This window comes from Pholcus phalangioides, unplaced genomic scaffold, assembly GCF_987345545.1.
Source record: "Pholcus phalangioides strain wild (caught in Gottingen) unplaced genomic scaffold, Ppha-v1.0 ptg000015l_1, whole genome shotgun sequence".
Taxonomy (NCBI): domain Eukaryota; kingdom Metazoa; phylum Arthropoda; class Arachnida; order Araneae; family Pholcidae; genus Pholcus; species Pholcus phalangioides.
In genome coordinates this window covers 86,962,191-86,985,283 of record NW_028301608.1, presented here as the reverse complement: position 1 = coordinate 86,985,283, position 23,093 = coordinate 86,962,191, and the positions used below count along the sequence as shown (strand labels likewise).

The 23,093-nt window shown below is 36.8% G+C and overlaps 1 protein-coding gene across 2 annotated transcripts in view; it reads left to right on the top strand.

The window, feature by feature from the left end:
* Window positions 1-23,093, top strand: part of LOC149076945 (uncharacterized) — a 58,094-nt gene that overhangs the window by 17,983 nt on the left and 17,018 nt on the right. For both annotated transcript variants that reach the window (XM_089244675.1, XM_089244676.1), the window contains 6 exons: window positions 1,063-1,245; window positions 3,098-3,207; window positions 6,036-7,343; window positions 8,700-8,773; window positions 11,128-11,258; window positions 11,440-11,659. In XM_089244675.1, coding sequence (XP_089100801.1) covers window positions 1,063-1,245; window positions 3,098-3,207; window positions 6,036-7,343; window positions 8,700-8,773; window positions 11,128-11,258; window positions 11,440-11,659 — 2,026 coding nt within the window. The remainder of the gene's footprint in view (window positions 1-1,062; window positions 1,246-3,097; window positions 3,208-6,035; window positions 7,344-8,699; window positions 8,774-11,127; window positions 11,259-11,439; window positions 11,660-23,093) is intronic.

The following is a 23,093-nucleotide window of genomic DNA, read 5'->3' as shown; positions in this document are numbered from 1 at the left end:
AACAATAAGACATGGAAATTATTGATAACTCATAATTAATTTATATATTATTAATTGTTCATAATATTCAAAATCAAACTTGTAACAGAGGCAAATACAGCCGGAGAATGATGAATATTTATACCTTTTTTTTCTCGGATTTGTTTGAATAATGCGGCTATAGATGATTTGAAGGACCGGTCCTTTCCAATTTTCCAGTTTTCCTGAGACAACTCTGTGTATACAGTTCAACCTCATTCATACATTTCTCAAGTTGGACATAATCAAATCAGTACCAAATAGTTTTAGAATTTTTTTGACTTCACATATCTTAACTAAGTTTCAAAACGTAATGCAATACAGTCGTATATACTGGCCAAAATGGGAAATATTTGGTGAAAATCGATTGTAATTGATGAGATTTGGCTGGACTGGGAGACATCCTAGCCTTGTCTTATGAAAATCTGGCCACCGAAAATCTTTTGACTCTTTTTATTGCCATATTACTGATTTCCATAGACACAAAGCTGAATTTTATATATATATATCTTTATATATTAATCTATATGTATTAATAAATCTATATGTGTTAATAAATCTATATGTATTAATAAATCTATATGTATTAATAAATCTATATGTATTAATAAACTGATTTTCTGTATGTCTTTGTGTGTTCTCTATAAAAACCTACAAATTTAAACCGATCTCTGTAAAATATTACATATGTAACAAACAGGTTACAACTTGAATGATAGGCTACTTTAAAAGTTCGTGAGAGCTGGGCAAATGCCCAAAACTGGCAAAAAAAAAAAAAAACTGTCGGGCAACAATGGTTTTCGGTCCTACTTTTAGAATGTTTACCTTGGCTTCTCTGTGGTTCCCAAAAAACGCGTTTCTTATTGGTTTACTTCTTTGCAATGGTTTGTAACTTTTTCAATTCCCCCAGTATATGAAGGAAATCCTGTCAGCACCGGGTATTACAGCTAGTATTACATAAAATGCTGTGAACAGCTCATTACACATTTTAAATGGTATAGTAGCATTATAAAAATTGATTTTTTTATTTTTTACGTATAACAGCCCGACAGTTTCAGCACCTTTCTTCACGACCGTCCTGAAAGATGCCCGAGTGGATTCGACAGGCTTATCGGCAAAGTTAGAATGTATGGTCGAAGGGTATCCGAAACCAGAAGTGCTATGGCAAAGAGCTGGACGGATCGTTGGCAAGTCCCGGAACGTCCGTATGACCAGGACCGGGAACAGGTAAAATTCCGAACACATCCAAAACACAGGATGGACAAGTCCTGGACACATTTTAAAAATTAATAACACATCAGTCAACTGACATAAAAAGGTGCCGTTTGCACCAAAATACATTTACTTATCATGATCTATAGGTTTTTCATGAATAAAAAAAAGTTCAAATTTCATCCACAGGCGCTGCTGCAAAACGAAACATTCGATATAACATGAAATGCAGCACAAATAGTGCAATGTTTAGGACAATTTCTTACATAAAACTACCATATTTCAACATGATCATCCCTATCATCCGTCTAGATGTAGCCAGAGCAAAATAGGACGATTATAATTACGTTAAATGCTCAAATGTGCCACCATCAACATCGATGAAGTGATTGAACGTACCCTTTCAAAGATGCCAGGTATTTCACGAACAATGATGTAAATTTAGAAGCTTTTTTCATTTCCTTATCATTTCGTGCTTTTCCGCCAACACATTTCATTTTTGATCCCTCTTTTCTATATGTGTATTTTGCCTTCTCTGCCCATGAGTTCAGGGATACCCTGTATTGAAATGTGAAAGTTTTTGAAAAGCAAATTTTAATAAACATTAAATTATGAACTCACTGTTTCTGTTGCATTTTATGTGTTATGTCAACTTTTTTTGTTTTACAGCGCCACCTGCGAGTGAAATTTGAACTTTTTTTATTAATAAAAAAAAAAAAACAACCAGATCAGAGAAAAATACAAATTTTTGCCCTCGGGCCAAATGCATCCAGTCCTTCATAGAAGTACGGGAAATTGGGATCCATAAGGGCCATCGCTATTTATTGCCAGAAAACTGTCAAAAGTAAGTAAAGTTGCCAATTATAGCCAGAAAAAAACTATAAAAGATAAATGAAGTTGGCAACTATCGCTAAAATCTGAAAAAATGCCATTGTCGGGAAGTAGAGGGGGGACTGCAAATTGCAGTGGATCAAAATGTTATTCACCAAAACATGTATCGCGTTATAATATTCAGATATCATTTATGTTGCAAGGGGTTGTATAGTTATTAAAATAAAAATGTTAACTTTTTATACAGACATCCATTGCTACATTAACGTTGTTATACGGACACCCCCCTGTGATCAAGAACCCAGTTACGAAGTTGTTGCCCTGTCTTTCCTGATGCCAACAAAAAATGTCCACGTTTCTAAGTGCAATATTCACTGAAATATTTAAATACGAAAAACGGAGGAAAATTGGGGAAAAAACAGCATTAAATGCGGGGAAACCGTTTTACCCGCATTTAATGCTGTTTTCTTCCCCCAACTTTCCTCCGTTTCTCGAATATATCAGTGAATATTGCACTTGGGAACGTGGAATTTTTTTTGTTGACATCAGGAAAGACAGGAAAACAACTTTCTAATTAGGTTTATTGGGAACACGAGGACTATAAAAATCCTCACTGACCCGCTTTGCAACATAAATGACATATCTGTGTAATACGTGTTATTTGGTTACTTTTTCTGATTGGAAGTATACCTGTAGGATAACACAAGTAAAATACAATATATATATTTCACAAGTAAAATACCATACGCCCTGTTACCTATACACCTTTGGTTAACATAACCTATATTCTTCAATTTACCAGATAAATAGCTGTATAGCATGATGACATTGATTTAAAAAAAAAATGATGGAGTGTTTGAAACCTGATATTTCTAATGATGTTTAGTTTGCTTCAAAGCCTATTTCACAGTTTCAATTTACATATCAGATATCAGATAATTAATATTTCAGGCACGTCTTTTTTTGTTTTTTTAGCAGAAATTATCTAACATCAATTAACGTGTGTGAATAGCGATATCTGTCTGCATCTTTGCAGGTGTTCATTAGAAATAGCTTCCGTCCAGGAATCAGACCTGGGTACATACGAATGCGTCGCTGTTAACATCGCCGGTAAAGCTGTCACGAGAGGATCACTGTCATTTACAGGTATTTAAATACAGCTTAATTATTGGTATTATCATAATTTTTACTCAAATTTAGAGTTTATTTGGGACTTCAAACACATCTTCTAACTCGAATACGTATTATTTTTATTAACTAAACAAACAAATTACATTATTTTTATTAACTAAAAACAAACTTATTTGGAATTTCTTAAATCAGAATGTCAGAAAAAAATGGGGTGGTCTGTGTCATAGACACGGCCTCAAGTTTCGACGCCGACTATAGGTTGGGAAACGCTGCTCTATGTAAATACATAAACAATTTATGTGGATGTGTCTTCACGTTTTTACTGGCCTGATACACTGTAATGAGGCGTTGGGCCCCCCCCCCCTTCCTGGAATCGTTGTACAACCTTATTATTTTCGGATATGCCTGACTTTGCACATGCTTTTTGAAACTTTACATGAATGATCATGACTCGGGGTCCCTTAGCTCACGCGCCAGGGCCTCGATATATTTATTTATTTTATTATTATTGTAGTCTATAATATAGGAAATATTTGTTATATATGCATGTTAAATACATGTTACTTTGAATCTCATATGTGAATGAATAATAATCAGAGGGGTCCCCCGAGCTCTTTGTATAATCTAATTAATTTCATTATGCTTGACCTCACATATGGCTTTTGAAATTTTATCTGTCCCACGCGAGGGTCCCCGATTCATTATTTATATTTACTTATTTGTTTCGTAGAGTCTCGTATGCTTTTGTGATTATATTTATATTACTAAACCATGCTTGCACCTCGTCCACATTCTTCTGCGGAACTTCTAACGAGTTGGTACATGTTGGAATGTGCGTGTCCGTGTTGTGAACCTGACGTAAAGTTTTCTTCTGTATAATGCTTGTTATGTGTAGTGCTGCCATGTGACATGTATATATTTATACTAGTTCATATTTCTTTGAATCTCTTATTTCAATGCATATAGTCTAAGGTTCCTCTAGGTACTCTAAAATAGGAACTCCCGAGCTCATTGTATAATCTGGTTTTTTTTTCTTCACTATATGTCTGACCTCGTACAGGTTCTTTTGTAATTGTATATGAATGCACATACATGGCTAGGAACCCTTCAGATTCCATGTGATGACCCCAATTATTATTTTTTTTTTCCCCGGGGCAATGAGCTTATATCGCGTAGACGACGAAGCCTGGTTGTGCTCAGTCCGTTCTATTCAGTGATAAAAATATTTATTTTCGTTTAAACTTTCCACGGTATCGATGACATGGACTTCTTTTGTTTTTTCAGTAACGTGATCCTCACATGTTCCTAAGTGATCTGTATAATCTGTCCATGGAATTTGTTTGTAAGCATTCATGTCCGAATCGAGATTCGAACCTAGATTTGCACAATTAGAGGCTAGTGATCCGAACATAGTGCACGCTAGTTTCCGATTCTGCAAGTTGGCAACGTTGCTCATCGGTTAAAAATCTGAATTTCAGGTTTTTGTGTGTGTGAACCAATCCGTTAACGGTGTCAATCAGCGCGCACCATGCTCGGACCACTAGCTCTTTAACCGATCGACTGCCGGCGGCCTTTGTGCGAACATTCCGCATTTGTTCACATTGATGTTTAATCTAGCACTAAAAAAAAAATCCTCTGGATATATACATCAAGCATATCTCTTGCGAAAAAACGTTATTTATTAAATTCCTGGTCTAAAAAAGATTCGCAATACCCGAGTTTGCCTGAAACACAAAGCGTAGATGAAAATTCTTTTTATCTAAGGTCGGGTTACATTTCTCACTCATCAGAGTTTTTCATATGTAATCTTTTCTGTCTTCATCCTTCGCCATCTTCTTTCTTTTGAACTCACATATGATCATGGAATAAGAAGATAAATGACCTTCCACAATGACACAGATGTTAATAAGAGTTATCGATAAAACCCGAGCTCGTAAAACCCGTAAAAAGATACGATGATCTTGAAATTGATACTCGGTAAAGAATCCTTTTGGACCGTTTTTTTCTTCTTCTATCAATGACACCGAAGGGGGGGGGGGGCGGGAAGTAATACGAAAATATTAGAAGAAAAAAAAAAGATTTATTATTATTATTTTTTATTTCTTCAAGAAGCATTCAGTGCGATTAAGATTACGCGTCACATTCGCAGAGTCGAGATTTTTCTTTCGCGGACGAGGACCGCGAGCTTTATTTGCTTCTTGCGCAGATTTTCGTGTGTCGTTTGCGATGAACAAACAAAACGTCTCGTGGGACGTGGATTCGTGACAAAATTTAAGTAAGAAGTTTTATTTATTTTTGGAAATGTCCCAATAGATAATTCATATAACAAACCAAAATATAATAATAGTATTTACCTGGATAAACATTCGTTTCCAAACGCAATGCATGTCGGACGTTTGTACGTGTGTCTGGCTGGAAATTAGGGATTATGCCGTAATAGCGGGTAGAAAACTAAATGAAAGGTAAAGCTTTTCTATATATTTCAATTGAGTAGTTTTTCTTCCTTCAAATAATTAACGTATTTTTGTACGGTTGTCAATAATTTTGTTTAGTAACAGAATCTTGATGTGTTCTGTTTAAACCGTTCAACTCTCCCTGTAATGATGAATGCTTTTTGTATGACTCCCTTCTCGGAATTATAGGCTGAATGGGTCCCAAAAAACTCCCCCGTACACGTAACGACGCCCCTGTTTTGAATGAGTGACAAAATACGTGATTTTAAAATTTAATCTCAAAATGGGCGCTTCAAAAAAAGCATAGAATGACGAACTGTGAAAGTTTACGGGATTATGAGAGATTTGAAAATCCGTGTGTGTATTCACTTCTTGTTTTTGGCATTTCAGGATCCGGGTCGACGAAAAAGGAGATCCAGAATGGCACTTCCTTGAAACTTAACAACTGGAAGGACTCGGTCCGGTCGCGTTCAGTTGAACGAGAAAACCGTGCTCCTCCGCTCAGATTATGGCGGTCTCCGAGCAATCGCTCCTCAAACAGAACGGCCATCGTAGTAGCTCCATCCACGGAATCATTGCATCATTTTAACGATACCAGAGTCGAGAAAAGCAAAACAACGTCAAACCAACCGAGAGGCGGTGAATGTCCTCGTGGTGTTGGGTCGTCGAAAGTGTTGGGTAACAGAGTCATATCGAAGATCACCATTCCTGACGTTTTCAAAAAGGGCTCGGTTGTGAAAGACACCATTCCAAGGGATAAGAAAATTGAACGTCCGACCATTTACCAGAACGGTCATGCCTCTTCGATTCGAAGTGGTAATGTAACCGGTGGTACCGATGAGAAGCGAAAACCGCCAGTGGCCCCGAGGGAGAACGGGCTCGCCACTGAACCTAAACGCAAGTGTTTCGTGAAGACACGCGATCAAGAACCATCCACTTACCGAAAGAATGGAAATTATACGTGTCCTCAAACGGAACGTTCAACGTATTGGAATCATTCCAGGGCTAAATTGAATGGACTTCCGAAAACTGATGGTGTTGAATCCATAGAGGATAGCGGAAATTTTCGACCGGGAACGAAATTTTCGACCTCAAGGAACGGTTATAATTGTGCTGACGATGATTCAGGAGTGAAATTCACCAATCCGCGAGATAGATGTGTTGCTCCTGAGGGTTACACGGCAAGTGCTTTGAGAAACGGTATCACAAGAACGGATATTTCTTGTCTGGCACCGACCACAACTGTGAAAAAGAATGTAAAATCATCGCCAGTGATCCAGAAGTTCTGGCCGGAGTTGGAAACGGCAAAACTGCTCAAGTCCACCTCCTCGGTGTCGCTCACGGATTCCGATGAACACGTTGGTAGGCCAGAAACTAAAAATCATCGACGAGATTTCTGTGGCATGATCAGACCGAAAGCCAACGACACCTACGCCACTCGAAATAACGATTGTGCACTCGAAAGAGACGTCGAAATTACGTCCGTGAGAAGAGCGTCCTCACCTAGCGTCGCTCCATCGCACAAAGACACATCCCATCGTTCTCCAAACGGCGGAAGACTATCGATCGGCAATGATGGTGATACGCGCCTCGATGATGGAATAAACACCGTAAATACGATCGCTTCAGGGTTTGATGACGCCACAAACGTGAGAAAAGCACCTGTTCCAGCCTCCGAGTCGTTCTTCCCTTGGCCAAGTGAGTCATTTCTATATATTATCTGCCGCTATCGCTATTTATTCCACGTTGAGTGGATAATTATATCGTGTCTTAGAATACCCAAGACGAGCCACTTAGCCATATACAGGGAGATTATAATTAAAATTTTGATTTCACAAAAGGGGGGGGGGTTAGCATGTTGAAAAGTTTCGCTTGAACACTCCTTTAAATAGTAGAATTTTATTTATTGAATGAAAGTGGTTTACGGAAATTTTGCTTGCCCTGACCGTGTGAGTGACGATGAGAGTGGGTGAGTGACTGTATGAGTGATCAAGTTAATCATATGAGTGACCTAGTGAATGATCGTATTAGTGATCAAGTGGGTGAGTGGCCATATGTGTGACCAAGTGAATGATCGTATTAGTGATCAAGTGGGTGAGTGGCCATATGTGTGACCAAGTGAATGATCGTATTAGTGATCAAGTGGGTGAGTGGCCATATGTGTGACCAAGTGAATGATCGTATTAGTGATCAAGTGGGTGAGTGGCCATATGTGTGACCAAGTGAATGCGTGAATGATCGTATTAGTGATCAAGTGGGTGAGTGGCCATATGTGTGACCAAGTGAATGATCGTATTAGTGATCAAGTGGGTGAGTGGCCATATGTGTGACCAAGTGAATGCGTGAGTGATCATATGAGTGACTAAGTCAATGCGCGAGTGACCTTTGGATCAGTAACCGTATGAGTGCGTGTGGTGAGTGGGTGACCGTATGTGACCATATGAGAGACCGAGTGAGTGTGGTCACTCATACGGTCACCAACTTGATCCCGAAAATGGTCACTCATAGTGTCACTAACTTGAGTACGAATACGATCACTCATACGGCTACTCATTTAGTCACTTACTTGGTCACTCACACTATCACTCACTTGGTCACTCATACGGTCACTTGCACGTTCACTCACTTTGTCACTCATTTGAGCACTCATACGGTCACTTACTCACTCATGAGGTGAAGAATAATTAATAGTAATTCCGGAAAAGAATAAAGAATCATTAGCGTATGCAAATGAGGGGGGGGGAAGGTTGTGATTTTAACCCCCCCCCCCACAAGCCGAGATTATAGTGTTATTTTGCAGGACCCCCCCCCCCCCCCACCCGAGAAAATTCTGCGTACTCTTATTTAAAGAATAATAATATTTTTTGGTTTGAAGAAGTGAAAGGGAATATTTTTCAAAGATATCAAAAGCAAATCGTATATTTGATGGATTTTCTCAACAAATACAATCATTTTAGGTACGAAAGGATATATTTTTGTCAATGAGCATTTCTAAATGAATTTTTTTCACCAAAAAACAGTTAAAAATGCTCTATTATGATTATAAATTTTCAGATCTCACGAACGAGAGGTATACGCCATCATCGACCGAGAAGACTCACCAAGTGCCGGAAGTTTTTGTACACAAGGTTGGTGACGTATTAAAATTGCATAATTTTGAATAACGAGTGTTTGGTGATTCTCACATCGCCTGTGATTTAGAAAAAAAGATCATATCTTTCCTTTTCTTTGTTTCCGGATGTTTGAACTTGAATAGCAAGCTGACAAATTTACTTATTGCAGTAATAAATTACTGATAATTTCTGAATATTACTAATAAAGTATCGTGTCACACATCTTGGCAGTAATAAATTACTGACAAGATGTGTGACACGATACTCGTAAATGAAAAATCGTGATACATATTCGCATCAATCATTCACTAAACAAATTGATTTCTCATCAGGGGCCATCCAAGTATTACGTAAGCAAATTTTCAGCCATTTTTGACCCCCTCCCCCATGTCAGCAAAATTTCATCAGCAGCTTAGAACATTTCATATCTTCAAAAAGGGGTGGTTTATGAAGTACGCAACCTTCAAACCCCCACCCCCCTTGTCATCAAAAGTCAGCACAAATCCGAAACCCCCCCCCCTCGATGCTGACGTAATACTTGAATGACCCCTCAACTTGAAGCTAGCAATAGTGAAAGTTTTATCGATACTTATACTGGATGTCTCATAAATAGTTTAAAAATTGAAGGAATTGGTAAATTTCAATGCTGCTCGCAAAAAGTTATTCTCACGAAGCAGGAATTTATGACACAGGAAAAAGAATCGGTTCAAATTTTTGTCGATAGAGGACGTTGCACGAAAAGTAATAAATATGCAACTCAGTGATGTACAAATTTCATCGTGAACGATTTAAAGTTCATTTCCATAAGGTTTTCATTGTGATGTTGACATTGGTGGATAGAGCACTGTTGGTGAAGCTTTGAAGCTTTACGAACGTTTCGGACACAGAAGAGATTGAAGGAAGTTTCAGGTCGAATCACTCTTATAATATCTTTCGTGCTGGGCCATCTCTCGACGAAAATTTTCATTTTTTTTCGGAACCAAAAAATACCCTTTCGTGAGAATAAAAATGAATAAAAACCGGAAAAATAACCGAAATAAAAAAACGGTTTGCAGGGTTAGCATCGCTAGGTCACGGGAATTTTTTTAAGACAGGGGGTAAAACTCAAAAACAGCCGATAGATGGCACTGATGTACACAAGTCAAAGAAGATATACGCAAATAACGAAAGAATGCCTCCAAAACGTTTATTACAGCAATATGAGTCTCACATGACCACTCCCACAGGGGTTAATACGTTGCTGGTCACAAAACCAGCAACGGCAGAGTGCAGCAGGTCCACATACAAGGTTTACAACGGTGAATTGGTTTAGATTAGTGCAAACCATTTTTTATTTCGGTTATTTTTCCGGTTTCTATTCATTTTTAAAGTTTTTTTGAGGAGTTCGTCGGAGTCGGAAAAGAACTCAAGTCAGCCTTTTTTTTATATATCTACTATAACCTTTTTTTTTAAATTTAACATAATATCAGAACAGTTACATGTTTTTAGCAAAGCGACGGAAGAGTGTCCTATCAGTCCAGCGTGGTCTAGCCAAAAATGTCAACTCCTCGTGTTGCCAGATTCATCTCTTCTCTTGTCTCTTCCTGGCACTACTGAATCTACTATTTGTTGTTTCTAGGCCGCACTAGATATACACCACAGTTTCTATGGACTTTTTGCCCACCCTGTATTAAGGAATTTATAGGACACCCTGTAAATGTACGTGTCTTACATATTCTTTTCGATACAGTGGAATGTCTATATAACGGACACCCAATAAGATTGAAAATGCTATGCATTGAAGCCCTCAGAGAAGTGTAGTGCTGTTAATGGGAGGTGTCTGCTAACAGACAGAGTGCGTTATGGGAAGCATGGCCCCCCAGACCAGTGTTTCTCAACCGCCGGCCCAGACATCATTCATACCGGGCCGCGAATGATCAGTCGTTTCATTTTTCCTCGTTCATTTTCCGTTGGTCTTGTGTTTAACTGAGCCTTCCACTCACAAAAATGAATGAAACCGTGCCGCGGGCTTGACAAGGTTGAGAACCACTTCCCTAGACTACAATCCATGGGCAGAGATACGGAGGGGCGTGGGGGGCATTGCCTCCCCAGCGTCAAAGGTGAAGTCGACTGATCTAATGTATATATCAATTGACATCATCATCTTGCCCCCCCCCCCAGACTTACAAGTCTATCTCCGCCTATGCTACAATCTATCTAGGAGGCTTTGGCCATGCCTCCCATAATGGACAGTGTGTCTGTTGGTAAAAAAAAAAAAGTGATGGTTATTGTTCAGGGCTCCAGAGTTGGAGCTTTGTCAGCCCCACCTTTGTGGGGGCCTTGATGGGAGGTTCAACTGTAGAACTTCATAATTTCTCTTTTTCTTACAGATATTTGATGAGGAGGAGGATAATCTCGTAGCACGAAACCATGATCATAATCTCGAACGAACGAACACCGAGCAAATGAATAATGATACGCCTGATGTTGAATTAACACACGAAGATTCAATACATTCAAGGTAGAACATTGTACCGTTTATATTTTTTAACATTTAACCACATTAGAAATTATCACCATCATTATCTCTTAAGATATCACTGTATATGACGGCAGTTCAATCCCGTTCAATATTTACAGTATTGTGAACTCGTATTATTTCCTACTTGAAATGTATACAACAACCCATCCCTCTAACACAGATGTTCAGCTTCAGATCTCGATGAGGACTTTGTTTTCGAAAATGCCCATCAAGATGGTCTAGCTCTAGATCAACAGCAGATACCAGACCAGTCGAATCAGCAGCAGCCAGCGAGAGTAAATAGAGGGCCTCAAAGCGTTACTGTCCTGAGAGGTGAATCTGTCACTCTAGCCATCCACTATACAGGTTGGCCTCAACCTGATGTTATCTGGATGAAAGCGGTAAGTCAAAATACTGATTGTGATCATACACAATATTTATAGATTTCACGATATACAGGGTGTCCCATATACTCTCGCAAATAGTTTGAAAATTCATAAAAACTGAAGAAATTGATATGTTTGAATGCAGTTTGCAGAAAAGCCGTAAAGTTATTCTCACGGGAAAAAAAAATTAATTAAAATTTTTGTCGAAAGAAGGAAAGCAAATCATATAATTCTTGACATAAATCTTTCTTCAATTCCTTCTGTGTCCGAAACGTTCGTAAAGCTTCAGCCGGTGATTTGAGACTCAGGTGAAACAACACTTCACTAATAGTGCTTTATGTCCACACCAATGCAAACATCCCAATGAAAACCTTTGTAAACACAATGAATAGGAATATTCAGAAGTTAAAAAATGATCGCACCCCCCCCCCTCCTCCCCCCACCTGCATTTTATGACTCTGATTTGCATATGATTTGCTTCGTGAAGCGCCCTCTATCGACAAAAGTTTTGACTAATTTTTTCCCGTACAAAAAAAAGTCCCCCTTCGTGAGAATAACTTTATCGCAAACTGCTTCCAAATACACCAATTCCTTCAATTTTTATGAATTTTCGAACAATTTACAAATATGTGGGACACACTGTACTTTAAACTTCAAAATTTTCAAAGCTGTGGGCCGCACAGCTTTGAAATTGACCAACAATGAGAGAAACAATTTGCGGACCGGGGAAAAAAGGGGAAAAATATAATAAATAATTTTCTGACCTGCAAAAAGCACTGAAATAGGAGAAATAATTATCGAACCTGCAAAAAAAGGGGGAAAAATACTTAAATATAAGAAATAATTAACGGACAGGCAAAAAATCAACATATAGGAAAAATAATTTGTGGACTGGCAAAAAAGAAATGAATAAACAGTGGAAATACTGCCGAATCCCGTTATAACGAATTCCAAGAGACCTGAGAAAAAATTTCGCTATAAGGGAATTCAATGTTTCTGCTTTGTCCCTATGTAAACTTATATGGGGGATTAGAAAAGTGTTCGTTTAAACGAGATTTTCACTATAACGATATTCGTTTAAACGGGATTCGACTGCAATTTGAAGACCGACAAAAATACAAAAAACAGAAGGAGTAATTCGCAGAACAGAAGAAAGGAAAGAACAGGAGAAATAATTATAAGACAGAAAATAAAAACCAATAGACTATTTTGTTTATTAAATCTAAAATTATGTAGCGGCAACATCAGTTGGGTCCACAGAGTAATAATACTATAGAGTGCGCGCGAGGGGTTACAATGTGAAGCAAAGATCCGGAGTCACGTGACTCCAGTCGAAAGGCTGGTCAGGGAATCTCGCTGGCAATGCTTTCCTTATGGCTGTTCGTATGACGATCTCCAAGTGCTGTCTTATTTTTCATTAGAATGGTCACCACGTGTGCAGCTTTCGGATGTTCGGAACGGTTTAGGAAAGGAGGAACATTATCCTTTCACAAAGGAATACTTTTTTGCTTATTTCCCTTCTTATAAATTAAAAATTGGAATATTAAATTGACGATGCAATGGATTTCTGACGTAATCTCAGTTTTTAACGACTCCATTTTGGATTTAATTCAATTAAAGTTCCAAGTTTTGGTAAAATTCAAATGTCATGAATCATTATTAAATGTTTTAATAGAATTTTTGGCAATAAATGATTGAAATTGTGAGTTTTATGAAGTTTTAACTGAAATATACGTCTCCGCAAGATTTGGCGAGATTTGGCGAGCTAGTGAGTTCATTCGAGTTTTGTTCAACTTGGAAGAAAATATGCTTTTCAGAAGGATAAATTTATGAAAAATATTCTATTTAAATAGAATGTGAGGAAAACTTCCCCCCCCCCCTCTAGACAATTGCAGTTTTGCATAAAAATGCATAACAACCTCTAAAAATAATAGTATTTTTACCCCTCTTCGTAACGGTTATGTTTGCATATGCTGATAAATACAGCAAAAGCCAACATGAACTAAGCCGATGACAAAAAATCTCTCTCTATCTTCGCATTTATTATTAATTTAATTTTTATGGCGAAATATGTGTAGTGCACGCATCTCATACGGGCAGAACGAAGTTGTTGAAATAAAGTGATATTTCAGCATGGATTTTTTCCATATTCATCAAACTTACTAACTTCATTTTGAGAATTATTCGATTCATTCGTAAAAAGTGATAAATGCTACGAAATTCATCAAACTTACTAAAAATATTGGTAATTATGCATATATTTACCAACTATTATGCATAATTTCTGAAGATAACGCGCACTACGGATTTATCAAATTTACAGTAACATAAACATTATATATTTGTTGTATACAATATTTTGTTTCCTGTGTGTGTATAGATATTTAGAAAGCTATTAAAAACTGTGCCAAAAAAATTTATTTCATGAAATTTATACTGTTTATATTCACTTCCTTCAAATATTATATATTCAATTAAAATTTAAAAATCCATGTGTTAAGAAATTATTAAGAATTATCCCTTAATGGAAAATTAAAAAATTCCGTTTTCCAATATTTGTTTATTTTATAGAATTTATTTTTTCAAATCTGATACTCCCTAAATATTTCACATAAAAATGAGTGAAATTCATTGAAAAAATGAAGGAAAGTTTTCATCAACTTGATCGAATTGAGTCAAATTTCGTTACAGCAACATCCTAGCTTCTGCGAAAACGCGCCAAATGTAATAGCGCAGAACCTGTTCTTTCCCCGACAATACTGCTCATCTTTTCTTCACGTTCGACAAGTTTTATGAATAGCGTGCGCGGTCTATTTATATCTTAAGTCTATGGTTGGGTCAAATGTTTCGTAGACCAGCGGGATATCTATCCACCACGGACCAAGATCGGTCCACGGACTAGCGGCAAATGCGTATGGAAAATCGACCTTTGAGAAGGGATGCAAAAAAGGCTTGGGTGGGGGTGCAAGGAATTTTGCATCAGAAATTTTGAGTTACCATGCGCTTCTGATCAGCGGTTGAAGAGCAGTGATGTAAGTATGTTGAAGATATCTAGGTGAATGGGAAATCTAAAATTACAGCTGACACATTCTAGGACAGCGGTCTTCAATGCAGTCTTGTATATATTATATATATATGAGTGTTTATATGCTTGTATATATATATGTTTATGTATCTTATATATGTGTGTCTATAGTTATTTGTGGGCCCCCTTCGTGGACTGCTGGCGACGTGCGTATGCACCTGCCCATGTAACCTCAACTTTTTGTCTTCTTATCCGCTGGTGGTCTTTGGGTGCTTAGTGCTCCGGATATTGCATCGCTCTTCCACCATGGCCCAAACCCTCTGGGTGACCAGCTTATACAAATACAAATACAAATACAACGCCACAACAGGCAAATTGCCCAACGAGGTGGCTGACTTAAGAACATCATGGATCCCCGAGCCCTTTCTTACCCTACCTAATACTGCTACACCACACATGCACCCCGCCCACAACCCCCCGCGGAGCCCCCAACGAATCGGTACATGCGGGAATATGCGTGTACGTGTAGTGAAACCTGACGTGAAGTTTTTTGTTTCTCTGTAATGCTTGTTATGTGTAGTGCTGCCATCTGCCACCAGTTTTTCAAACTATGAGTGAAGTGTTATGATTGAATGATTTTTCGTTGTAGGACTGTTGCTCTCTGTGGCGAGACTTTTTAACGGGGAGGTCGGCTCGCATTTGCGCCTTGAAGTTGGGAACCACAGAAAACCAACTTCAGCCGACCACCACTGTGGGGTTCGAACCCGGATCCTCGCATCGCGAGTCCGTCACTATAACCACTCGACCACCACAGCGGCATCCCCTATGGGGACAGAGCGGGGGCCATGGTCGGTTTCGGGTCTTCAATGCATGGCCCGTGGGCCACATCTGGACGACGAAGCTTTTTTTTGCCATATGGCCAGTCGATCCTTTTCAGAAAATTTTTGAAATTATTGAAAAACGGTTAATTCTAGAATTAGTGAAAGAAATAATCGAATGAATAAATGAATGAAAGAATTAATTAATGAAAAAAATGCGTCGAGAATTTATGAAAAAAATGAGTCGAGAATTTATGAAAAAAATGAGTCCAGAATTAATGAAAAAAATGAGTCCAGAATTAATGAAATAAATAATTCTAGAATTCACTGAAGAATCCAGAATAATGTGATGAAAATTCTGAACTTTCTCCAAACAAATAATTCCAGAATTACTGAAGGAAATATTTTTTTGAGTTTTGAAACAAATAATTTCAGAAGTAGTGAAGAAGAAATATTGATTGATTATTGATCTCTATATTGATTTATAAAATCAACAAGAGAGAAATAATAATTTCAAAAGCATGTGCGAGGACAGGCAAATACGAAAATGATCAGTTTATTCAAAGATTTTGAGAAGCCCCCCCTCCCCTTCTATTTTAGGGTTCCTAGAGGCGGGCCCTTCGTGATGTTCGTTTTTTCTCCTCGGGAAAAAAAACACGAAGGCCTCGCTAGAGGTCCCTTTGATAATATGAATTCAAATGATTGGTCCTCTTGTTGTCAGATTCCCTGTCGAAACATCACATTCCGATACTTCCACAACCAACTTATTCCCCTGATCTTACCCCATGTGACTTTGACTTTTTCCTCAGATAAAGAATTTGCTTAAGGGACCAACGATTCTCAGGTTTCCAAAGAAGTGCAACGAGCAGCGATGGAGGCATTGGGGGATGTGACGAAAAAACAGCTCGCACAATCCGCATTTACATCTTTGTATGTACAATGACAAAAATGCGTAATTGCTTGCACAAGGTAGTTACTTCGAAGGAAACACCACATTAAACAGGTTCTATCTGTATTCATTTTTCCATGATAAAATGTCTCGGAACCTTTGAACGTAAGTAGTACGTATATCATGGACGCACGCGCTTTCTCTTTCTTCTATCCCGTCATTAACCGCATTCTTATCATGTCCGAGGAAGTCTCAAATCTAATGATAGTTATAACCCATTTAAACTAACTTAATTTATAATGAGAGCTTTAAGGTTAATTTATTTTTTTTCACAGTTTCAGTTGAGGAATGCGTTTCAGGTTATCTTGTCAAGTATTAAATGTTATGAAAAAAAAATTTCATTTTAATAAAAAAAATTGAATCCAAAAGATATTTGAATATATTTTATTTCAACCTCAATGTATGTATTACCCTTTCCTTGTAGTCGATGGGAGAAAATATCTTAAAATATTTGCAAAAATTTTTCGAAAAATATGAAAGAAAATTCCAAAAACACATCCAATGTTCGAAAAATCCAATCCAAAAACATCCAAAACATTCGATGTTCCAAAAAAAAAAAAAAAATTCAGCAAATATCAAAGAATTTGCAAGTATAAAAAAAGGGAGGGGTTGGGACTTTCAAAATGTCCGAAAGAAGAAGACAAGTCCGTTAGAAATATTCACATCACAATTCTGTCTTAGGCCGGGATTACACTATAAAAGTTTTGTAAAAGCTCTTTGATAAAACGTGAAAAATTCAACCATTAAGATCACCGGTTGCATTTGCTTGAATGCAATCGATGCGCCTATTGGTTGAATTTTTCAACTTTTATAAAAGATCTTTTACAAAACTTTATAGTATAATCCCGGCCTCAAGTACGGATTACACTATAAAAATTTTATAATAATTCTTTTAAAAAAGCAACTAATAAATTTATCGGTTGCACTTGCAATTTATTAGTTGCTTTTTTCAAGTTTTATAAAATAACTTTCATAAACCTTTTAGAGTGAAATCCCATCCTTAGATTAGTCACTTCTGAAATATAAAATTTAATTTTTTTAAGTTTATAGACTAAATATTGAGTAAAATATACTTGTGGGTATCGAGGGAACCACCAAAAATATTCAAGCGCTAGGGTCTTCAAACGACTTAATCCGGCCCTGGGTGAACACCGTACGTGGATAACGTTGTTTAATAAAAGTATTTTTTTAAAGTTTAAAAAAATTAAGATTAAAAATGTAAAAAAATAACAAATATTTTAAATAATATTTCAGATATTTATATTTTTAAATAATTTTAAAAATTTAAAAAGAAAAAAATTAAAATTTTTAAATTAAATTTAAAAGTTATTAAAGTACGTAGTCAATTAAATATTCGTAATGAACAGAACGGCTTATAATTTTGGTCCCGTCAGTGGCCGTTGTTGACAGGTTTTATTGTATAAAATTGTGAAATATGGACAAAAGGCAGTTAAAGTTGCTATATCTCCATGTCAGAAGGAAACGAAGGGATACACGTATGTAGGTACATTATATTAATGAGCAGGGACCATCATATGGTGTTTTTAAGGGTATTTATGGCAAATAATTAAAAAAATTCCGTGAAAATTCACCTTCAAAAAGTAGCCAAAGATGCGGACGAATTCGCTCCGCATCCGCATCGTCTGAATAGCTCCGAATAAACCTATTGTCAAAACTTCTATGTGTGGATGCGGAGCCCGCACTTAGGTTTTGACACATGCGGACGACGTCCGGACCCGCATGAACATTTCCTAGGTGCGGAGATTTTTCGGCTCGTCTGAAAGGCGCAGTATATTCCAATTGTTAAAACTTCTTCCGGACCCGCATCCGCATCCGCTCCGTGTGAAAGGGCCCTAAGTGCGGGCTCCGCATCCGCACATACAAGTTTTGACAATTAGGTTACCTACAAGTATATTTTACTCGATATTCAGTCTATAAACTTAAAAAAGTGAAATTTTATGTTTCAGAAGTGACTAATCTAAGGATGGGATTTCACTTTAAAAGGTTTATGAAAGTCATTTTATAAAACTTGGAAAAAGCAACTAATAAATTTATCGGTTGCATTCGAGTAAATGCAACCGATCAGCTTATTGGTTGCATTGTTAAATTATTATAAAATTTTTATAGTGTAATCCGGGCTTAAGGCCGCGATTACAATATAGAGTTTTATAAAAGATATTTTATGAAAGTTGAAAAATTCAACCAATAGGCGCATCGGTTGATCTTATTGGTTGAATTTTTCATGTTTTATCAAAGAGCTTCACAAAATGTTTATAGTGTAATTCCGGAAGTCTCCACCCCTCCCCTTTTTTCTACTTGCACAGTCTTTAATATCTCATCATATATGAACATATTTAATTCTCATCATTATAATTATAATATCATAATATATGAACATCATTGGATGTTTTTGGTATTTTTCTTTCATATTTTAAAAAAGAGATTTTTTTTCCAAAAAAAAAAAAAGTATAATTTATTCATGTCTTTTCTAAAAAAAAATCGTGAAGATATTTTCTCCCATAGACTACTTGTGAGGATCGGAATGAAAAAGCATCTTTAAACCCATATTCTATGGGGCTCTACTTTACACCACCAAAGGATTGCTCTAGGCTGCCTATGGTCACTGAATCAGGAGTGAAGAACAAAAATAATTACAAAGAAATTGAGAAAAAAAATAGTTTTTATGCACGAATTTCAAACTAAAGATTGCGAAAGCTCCAACGAAGCTCATGCTGGTGTGAAAGGACCTGCGGACCGATGTCCGCATCCACTGTAGGTCAAAAACGGCTATTAACAAAATTATACAATAATTTATTTATATCATTTTGTATCTTAAATTTAAATTCTATCCCTTTTAGATCGTGGTGCCACAAATGTGTGGAGTATTTTTTCACTCTAAATTTTTTTTATTCGACCTCAGGGAGTTAATCCTTGACTTAATGGATTGTGTAAGTCTTGAGTTAGAAATATGCTAGATGTGAACTTTTTATGAAGGTCTTCATTAGAGGGCAGCACTTATAATTTCAGGGATTTTTTTAGGATGGCTTCCAGGAGAAAGTGATTTTGGGAAAAGTGTTGCTTATTACATAAAATTTAGCAATAAAATTCTGGGGGAAAATTGTATGTGAAGGTGAATATACCCTGCATCATCTTGATGGAAAAAGTTTGAACGAAGTGATCTCTCTCTCTTTATTATAGCATATTTTTAGGTATCAAAAATGCAAAAACATTTTGAAAATTCACCTCTCCCCAACTCAAGCGAACCCATAGGATTCTATGTTTTACGTGTAGCTTCTGAAGTGACTAGGCTTCGGATATTAGCCATAACTATAACAGATACTTGGATTTCATTTAATTTCCGCTTCGTTCGGACCACTTAAAAACATCTTGCGGACCATTTGTTGAGTCACACCATAATTGAACTCACGTCACTCTTGGGTTTTGCGGTACACTTTTTTGGAGATCACCCATCTTAACAAGAATTTAACTGGAAAAGGTGTAGGCCTCAAAAAAAAAATCTTCGAATAATACTAAACTTAATCGAGCCCTCACATGCAATAATTCGTATTAGATGTTTTGATCAACAAATCCAACATTTTATCTCGAATCACCGATCAGCGTTCGAAATCATTGGTGGTCCGCTGGTCCGATACCACTGATTAAACAATCGCGAAAAAAATTGTAGTGGTCCGCGGGACCAGTAGAAGAAAATTCTTCCCCGCCCCCCTCCTCCCTCTTCAAAGAGATATATTGATCGCGGAAGAATTTCTCATGGAGAATCGCCGATCCTTAATTGTTTTATTATGTTTTCTCAGCCATTTTTGCTGTATAAAATATTTAGAAAACCGCGTCTGCCTAAATAAAAAATTTATGAGCGAAACTGGTTTTTTGATATGCTGCGTATATATATATATATGTACTGCTGAAGTGAGGAAAATTCGTACCGGGGCCGGCCACTTCTCGAATTGACTAAGAATTCCTAGCTAAAGTCCGAATTTCAGAAATGATTCGGACTTTGGCCTGCCATTTCGGGAAGTGCCCGGAAATCCCTGGCCAAAGCTCGATGTGTTGATGTAAGGTGGTCCGCTAGGAGTCGAAAATCCATTTTTTTTAATCGCCAACGTGAGATTCGTGTCTATATATAGCAGCTGTATTGGATTAGCTTCCTCTGACGAGAGAGAGAAAAATTAAATTTGATAAAAATAATTATATATATAAAGATATAGTTTTTCTGCCAAATTTTGGAGAAAAATGATTACCGCATCATGACTGCCGTTTGATGGGTTGCCATAACTAATGTAGATACAATTATCACGAAAAACGTTTTTGCTGAATTTGCTATAAAAAAACAAGTGAATTTTCGAAGATATATTTTGTTACAGTTATTTCTTAATTAATGTTGCCGTTTTAATCTTAGCAAACCATTTAGCATATAGTGTTATATCTTTTTAGAAGAGAATATCTTTTGCAGAATGCTTTTTGAAAAAATTTAATTTAAAAAAGAATTTTTCTCTCTTTCCAAAATATATCCCGGAAAAAAGAATGGCTCTTTAAGCCTCCACATTTGTTTTTCGATAAAGCCACAACACAAAATCAACCGTCCAGGTTTATCGCACTAGTCATTATGTCTGCGGACCAGTAGGTTCTCATATCCCCTGGTCCGATATGAGATTTTTAAATTCTAACGCTGCCGAGTATATTTAGACGATACGAGAGGGAACTATTTTGTTTAGATGAGTGATACGCGGAGTGATACAGACTGACGGTCGTCATCATCATCATCAGTTCGATTTGTGGTTTTCATCCGTTCAAATGTTTCTGGCGTGCCGGGTTTGCGTTAATAGTGTGTTTTGTAAAAAAAAAAAACCAATTGTGTGTTTGTTTTCTCCAACGAAAAAATTATTGTAAACAATCAGATTTTTCCTCGTAATACGACAGGTGTTTCGGATTTTTATCTTTTACAGGTATATAAATCAGTTTTGTTTTTTCCCCCTTTTATACATCATGTAAATTAGAGAGTTTCTCTCCGTATTGTGCTTGTACGCACGATTTTTTGCCCCCCTTAAATCAAATATATCATGGGCTGTTATCAAAATATACAATAATATACTCACACAAAACGGTTTTTTTCTGTATTTGATAACAAGTGGCAGTACTTGACAAACGTTATAAAAAGTATGAATAAACTTGCACATATCAAAAGTTTAAAGAGAATTCATAAATCTTCGTGTTGGGAGCATGAATTTCGCAACAACGTGAATTTATGACAAATATATTTTTTATGGGTAGTGCTTTTTTTATAAGTTTCTAAAATTTATTTTACTTCAAATTAGTGAGATCTGTATTTATTTATGGGATCCGGAAAATTAGCCTCCGACATTTTGCCACCGGACAGGAGCAATTGAGTGAATGAGTGACCGTATGATTGAATGAATGATCGTGTGAGTGAACGAGTGAGTCTTCCATACATGCATTCACTCAGTAACTCACCCACGCTCATACTGTCAATCATACGGTAACTCATCTACTCACTTCGTCACTCACCCCACTTACTTGGCCCCCATCAAAGGCGAAATTTAGGGGCAAGTTTCTGTAAAACATTTATTATGGTCATTTATTATGTATTTTGAATCGCATCGAATTTCGAATCACTTGCTGGTGTCATTGACTTAAAGGTACAAAGCATCGACATAATAGGACAAGTAACAGCTTCCATCAAATCCAAGACTCGATTGCACTGAACACACTGACTGATTTAGTATTAATTCAGAACTAAGGAATATAAATAAATAAATATATAGCAAGTAGTGCATTTCGATCAAATTGATCGTGTCTAAGAGCATCGACTCCTGAAGAATCCCTAATATTTCTTCGGATTTTCGTCTGCCATTGAAATCGATCTGATGTGATTATTATCATCAATAATTGTAACTAATGAAATACTTAGATCAATAGTTGTTGACCAAGGGGTGCGAGAAAGCAATTTTAAAGATGCGAGCTAAAAAATATTCGTAGATGTTCTGATTGTTCGAGAATCGTACCAAGACCATACCATCATCGGATAATTTCTGCACGTTTCTTTTTTTTCGTGACTGTTCGTGACTGTTCGAGAGGGTGCGAGAACGTAAATTCAAATTCAGCAGTGGTGCTGCTAAGGTCTAGAATTACTGGTCTAGATCAGGAGTCATCGAAGCTGTCAAAAAATCAGAAGTTCGTCTTGCCATCAGGGTAGTATGATCTTTTAAATGTTAATCATTTCATTCATTTTCGCCATTTAATGTATGAAATCTGAATATCATATGCCTCAAAAACAAAATTTAGCATTTTGGGAAATTTTATTCACTGAAATTCCATGGAAATCATTTTTGTTTAATTTTAAAAGCAATTATATACAGAGTGTCCAACAAATTCATAAATAGTTTAAAAATTATAAAAATTGAAGGAATTGGTATGTTTGAATGCGGTTTGTGAAAAAGTGACTCTCACAAAGTGATTTTTTTTTTTTGGTAAAAAATGAATTAGAATTTTCGTCGATAAAGGAAGCTGCCCGCAAGCAAATCACTGTAAATATTTTAATCCTATGTCGTATAAAATGAGACGATTTCTGAATTTTCCTGTTACTGCCATCTATCGGTGGTCGCCTCAGGCTCGTAGGTA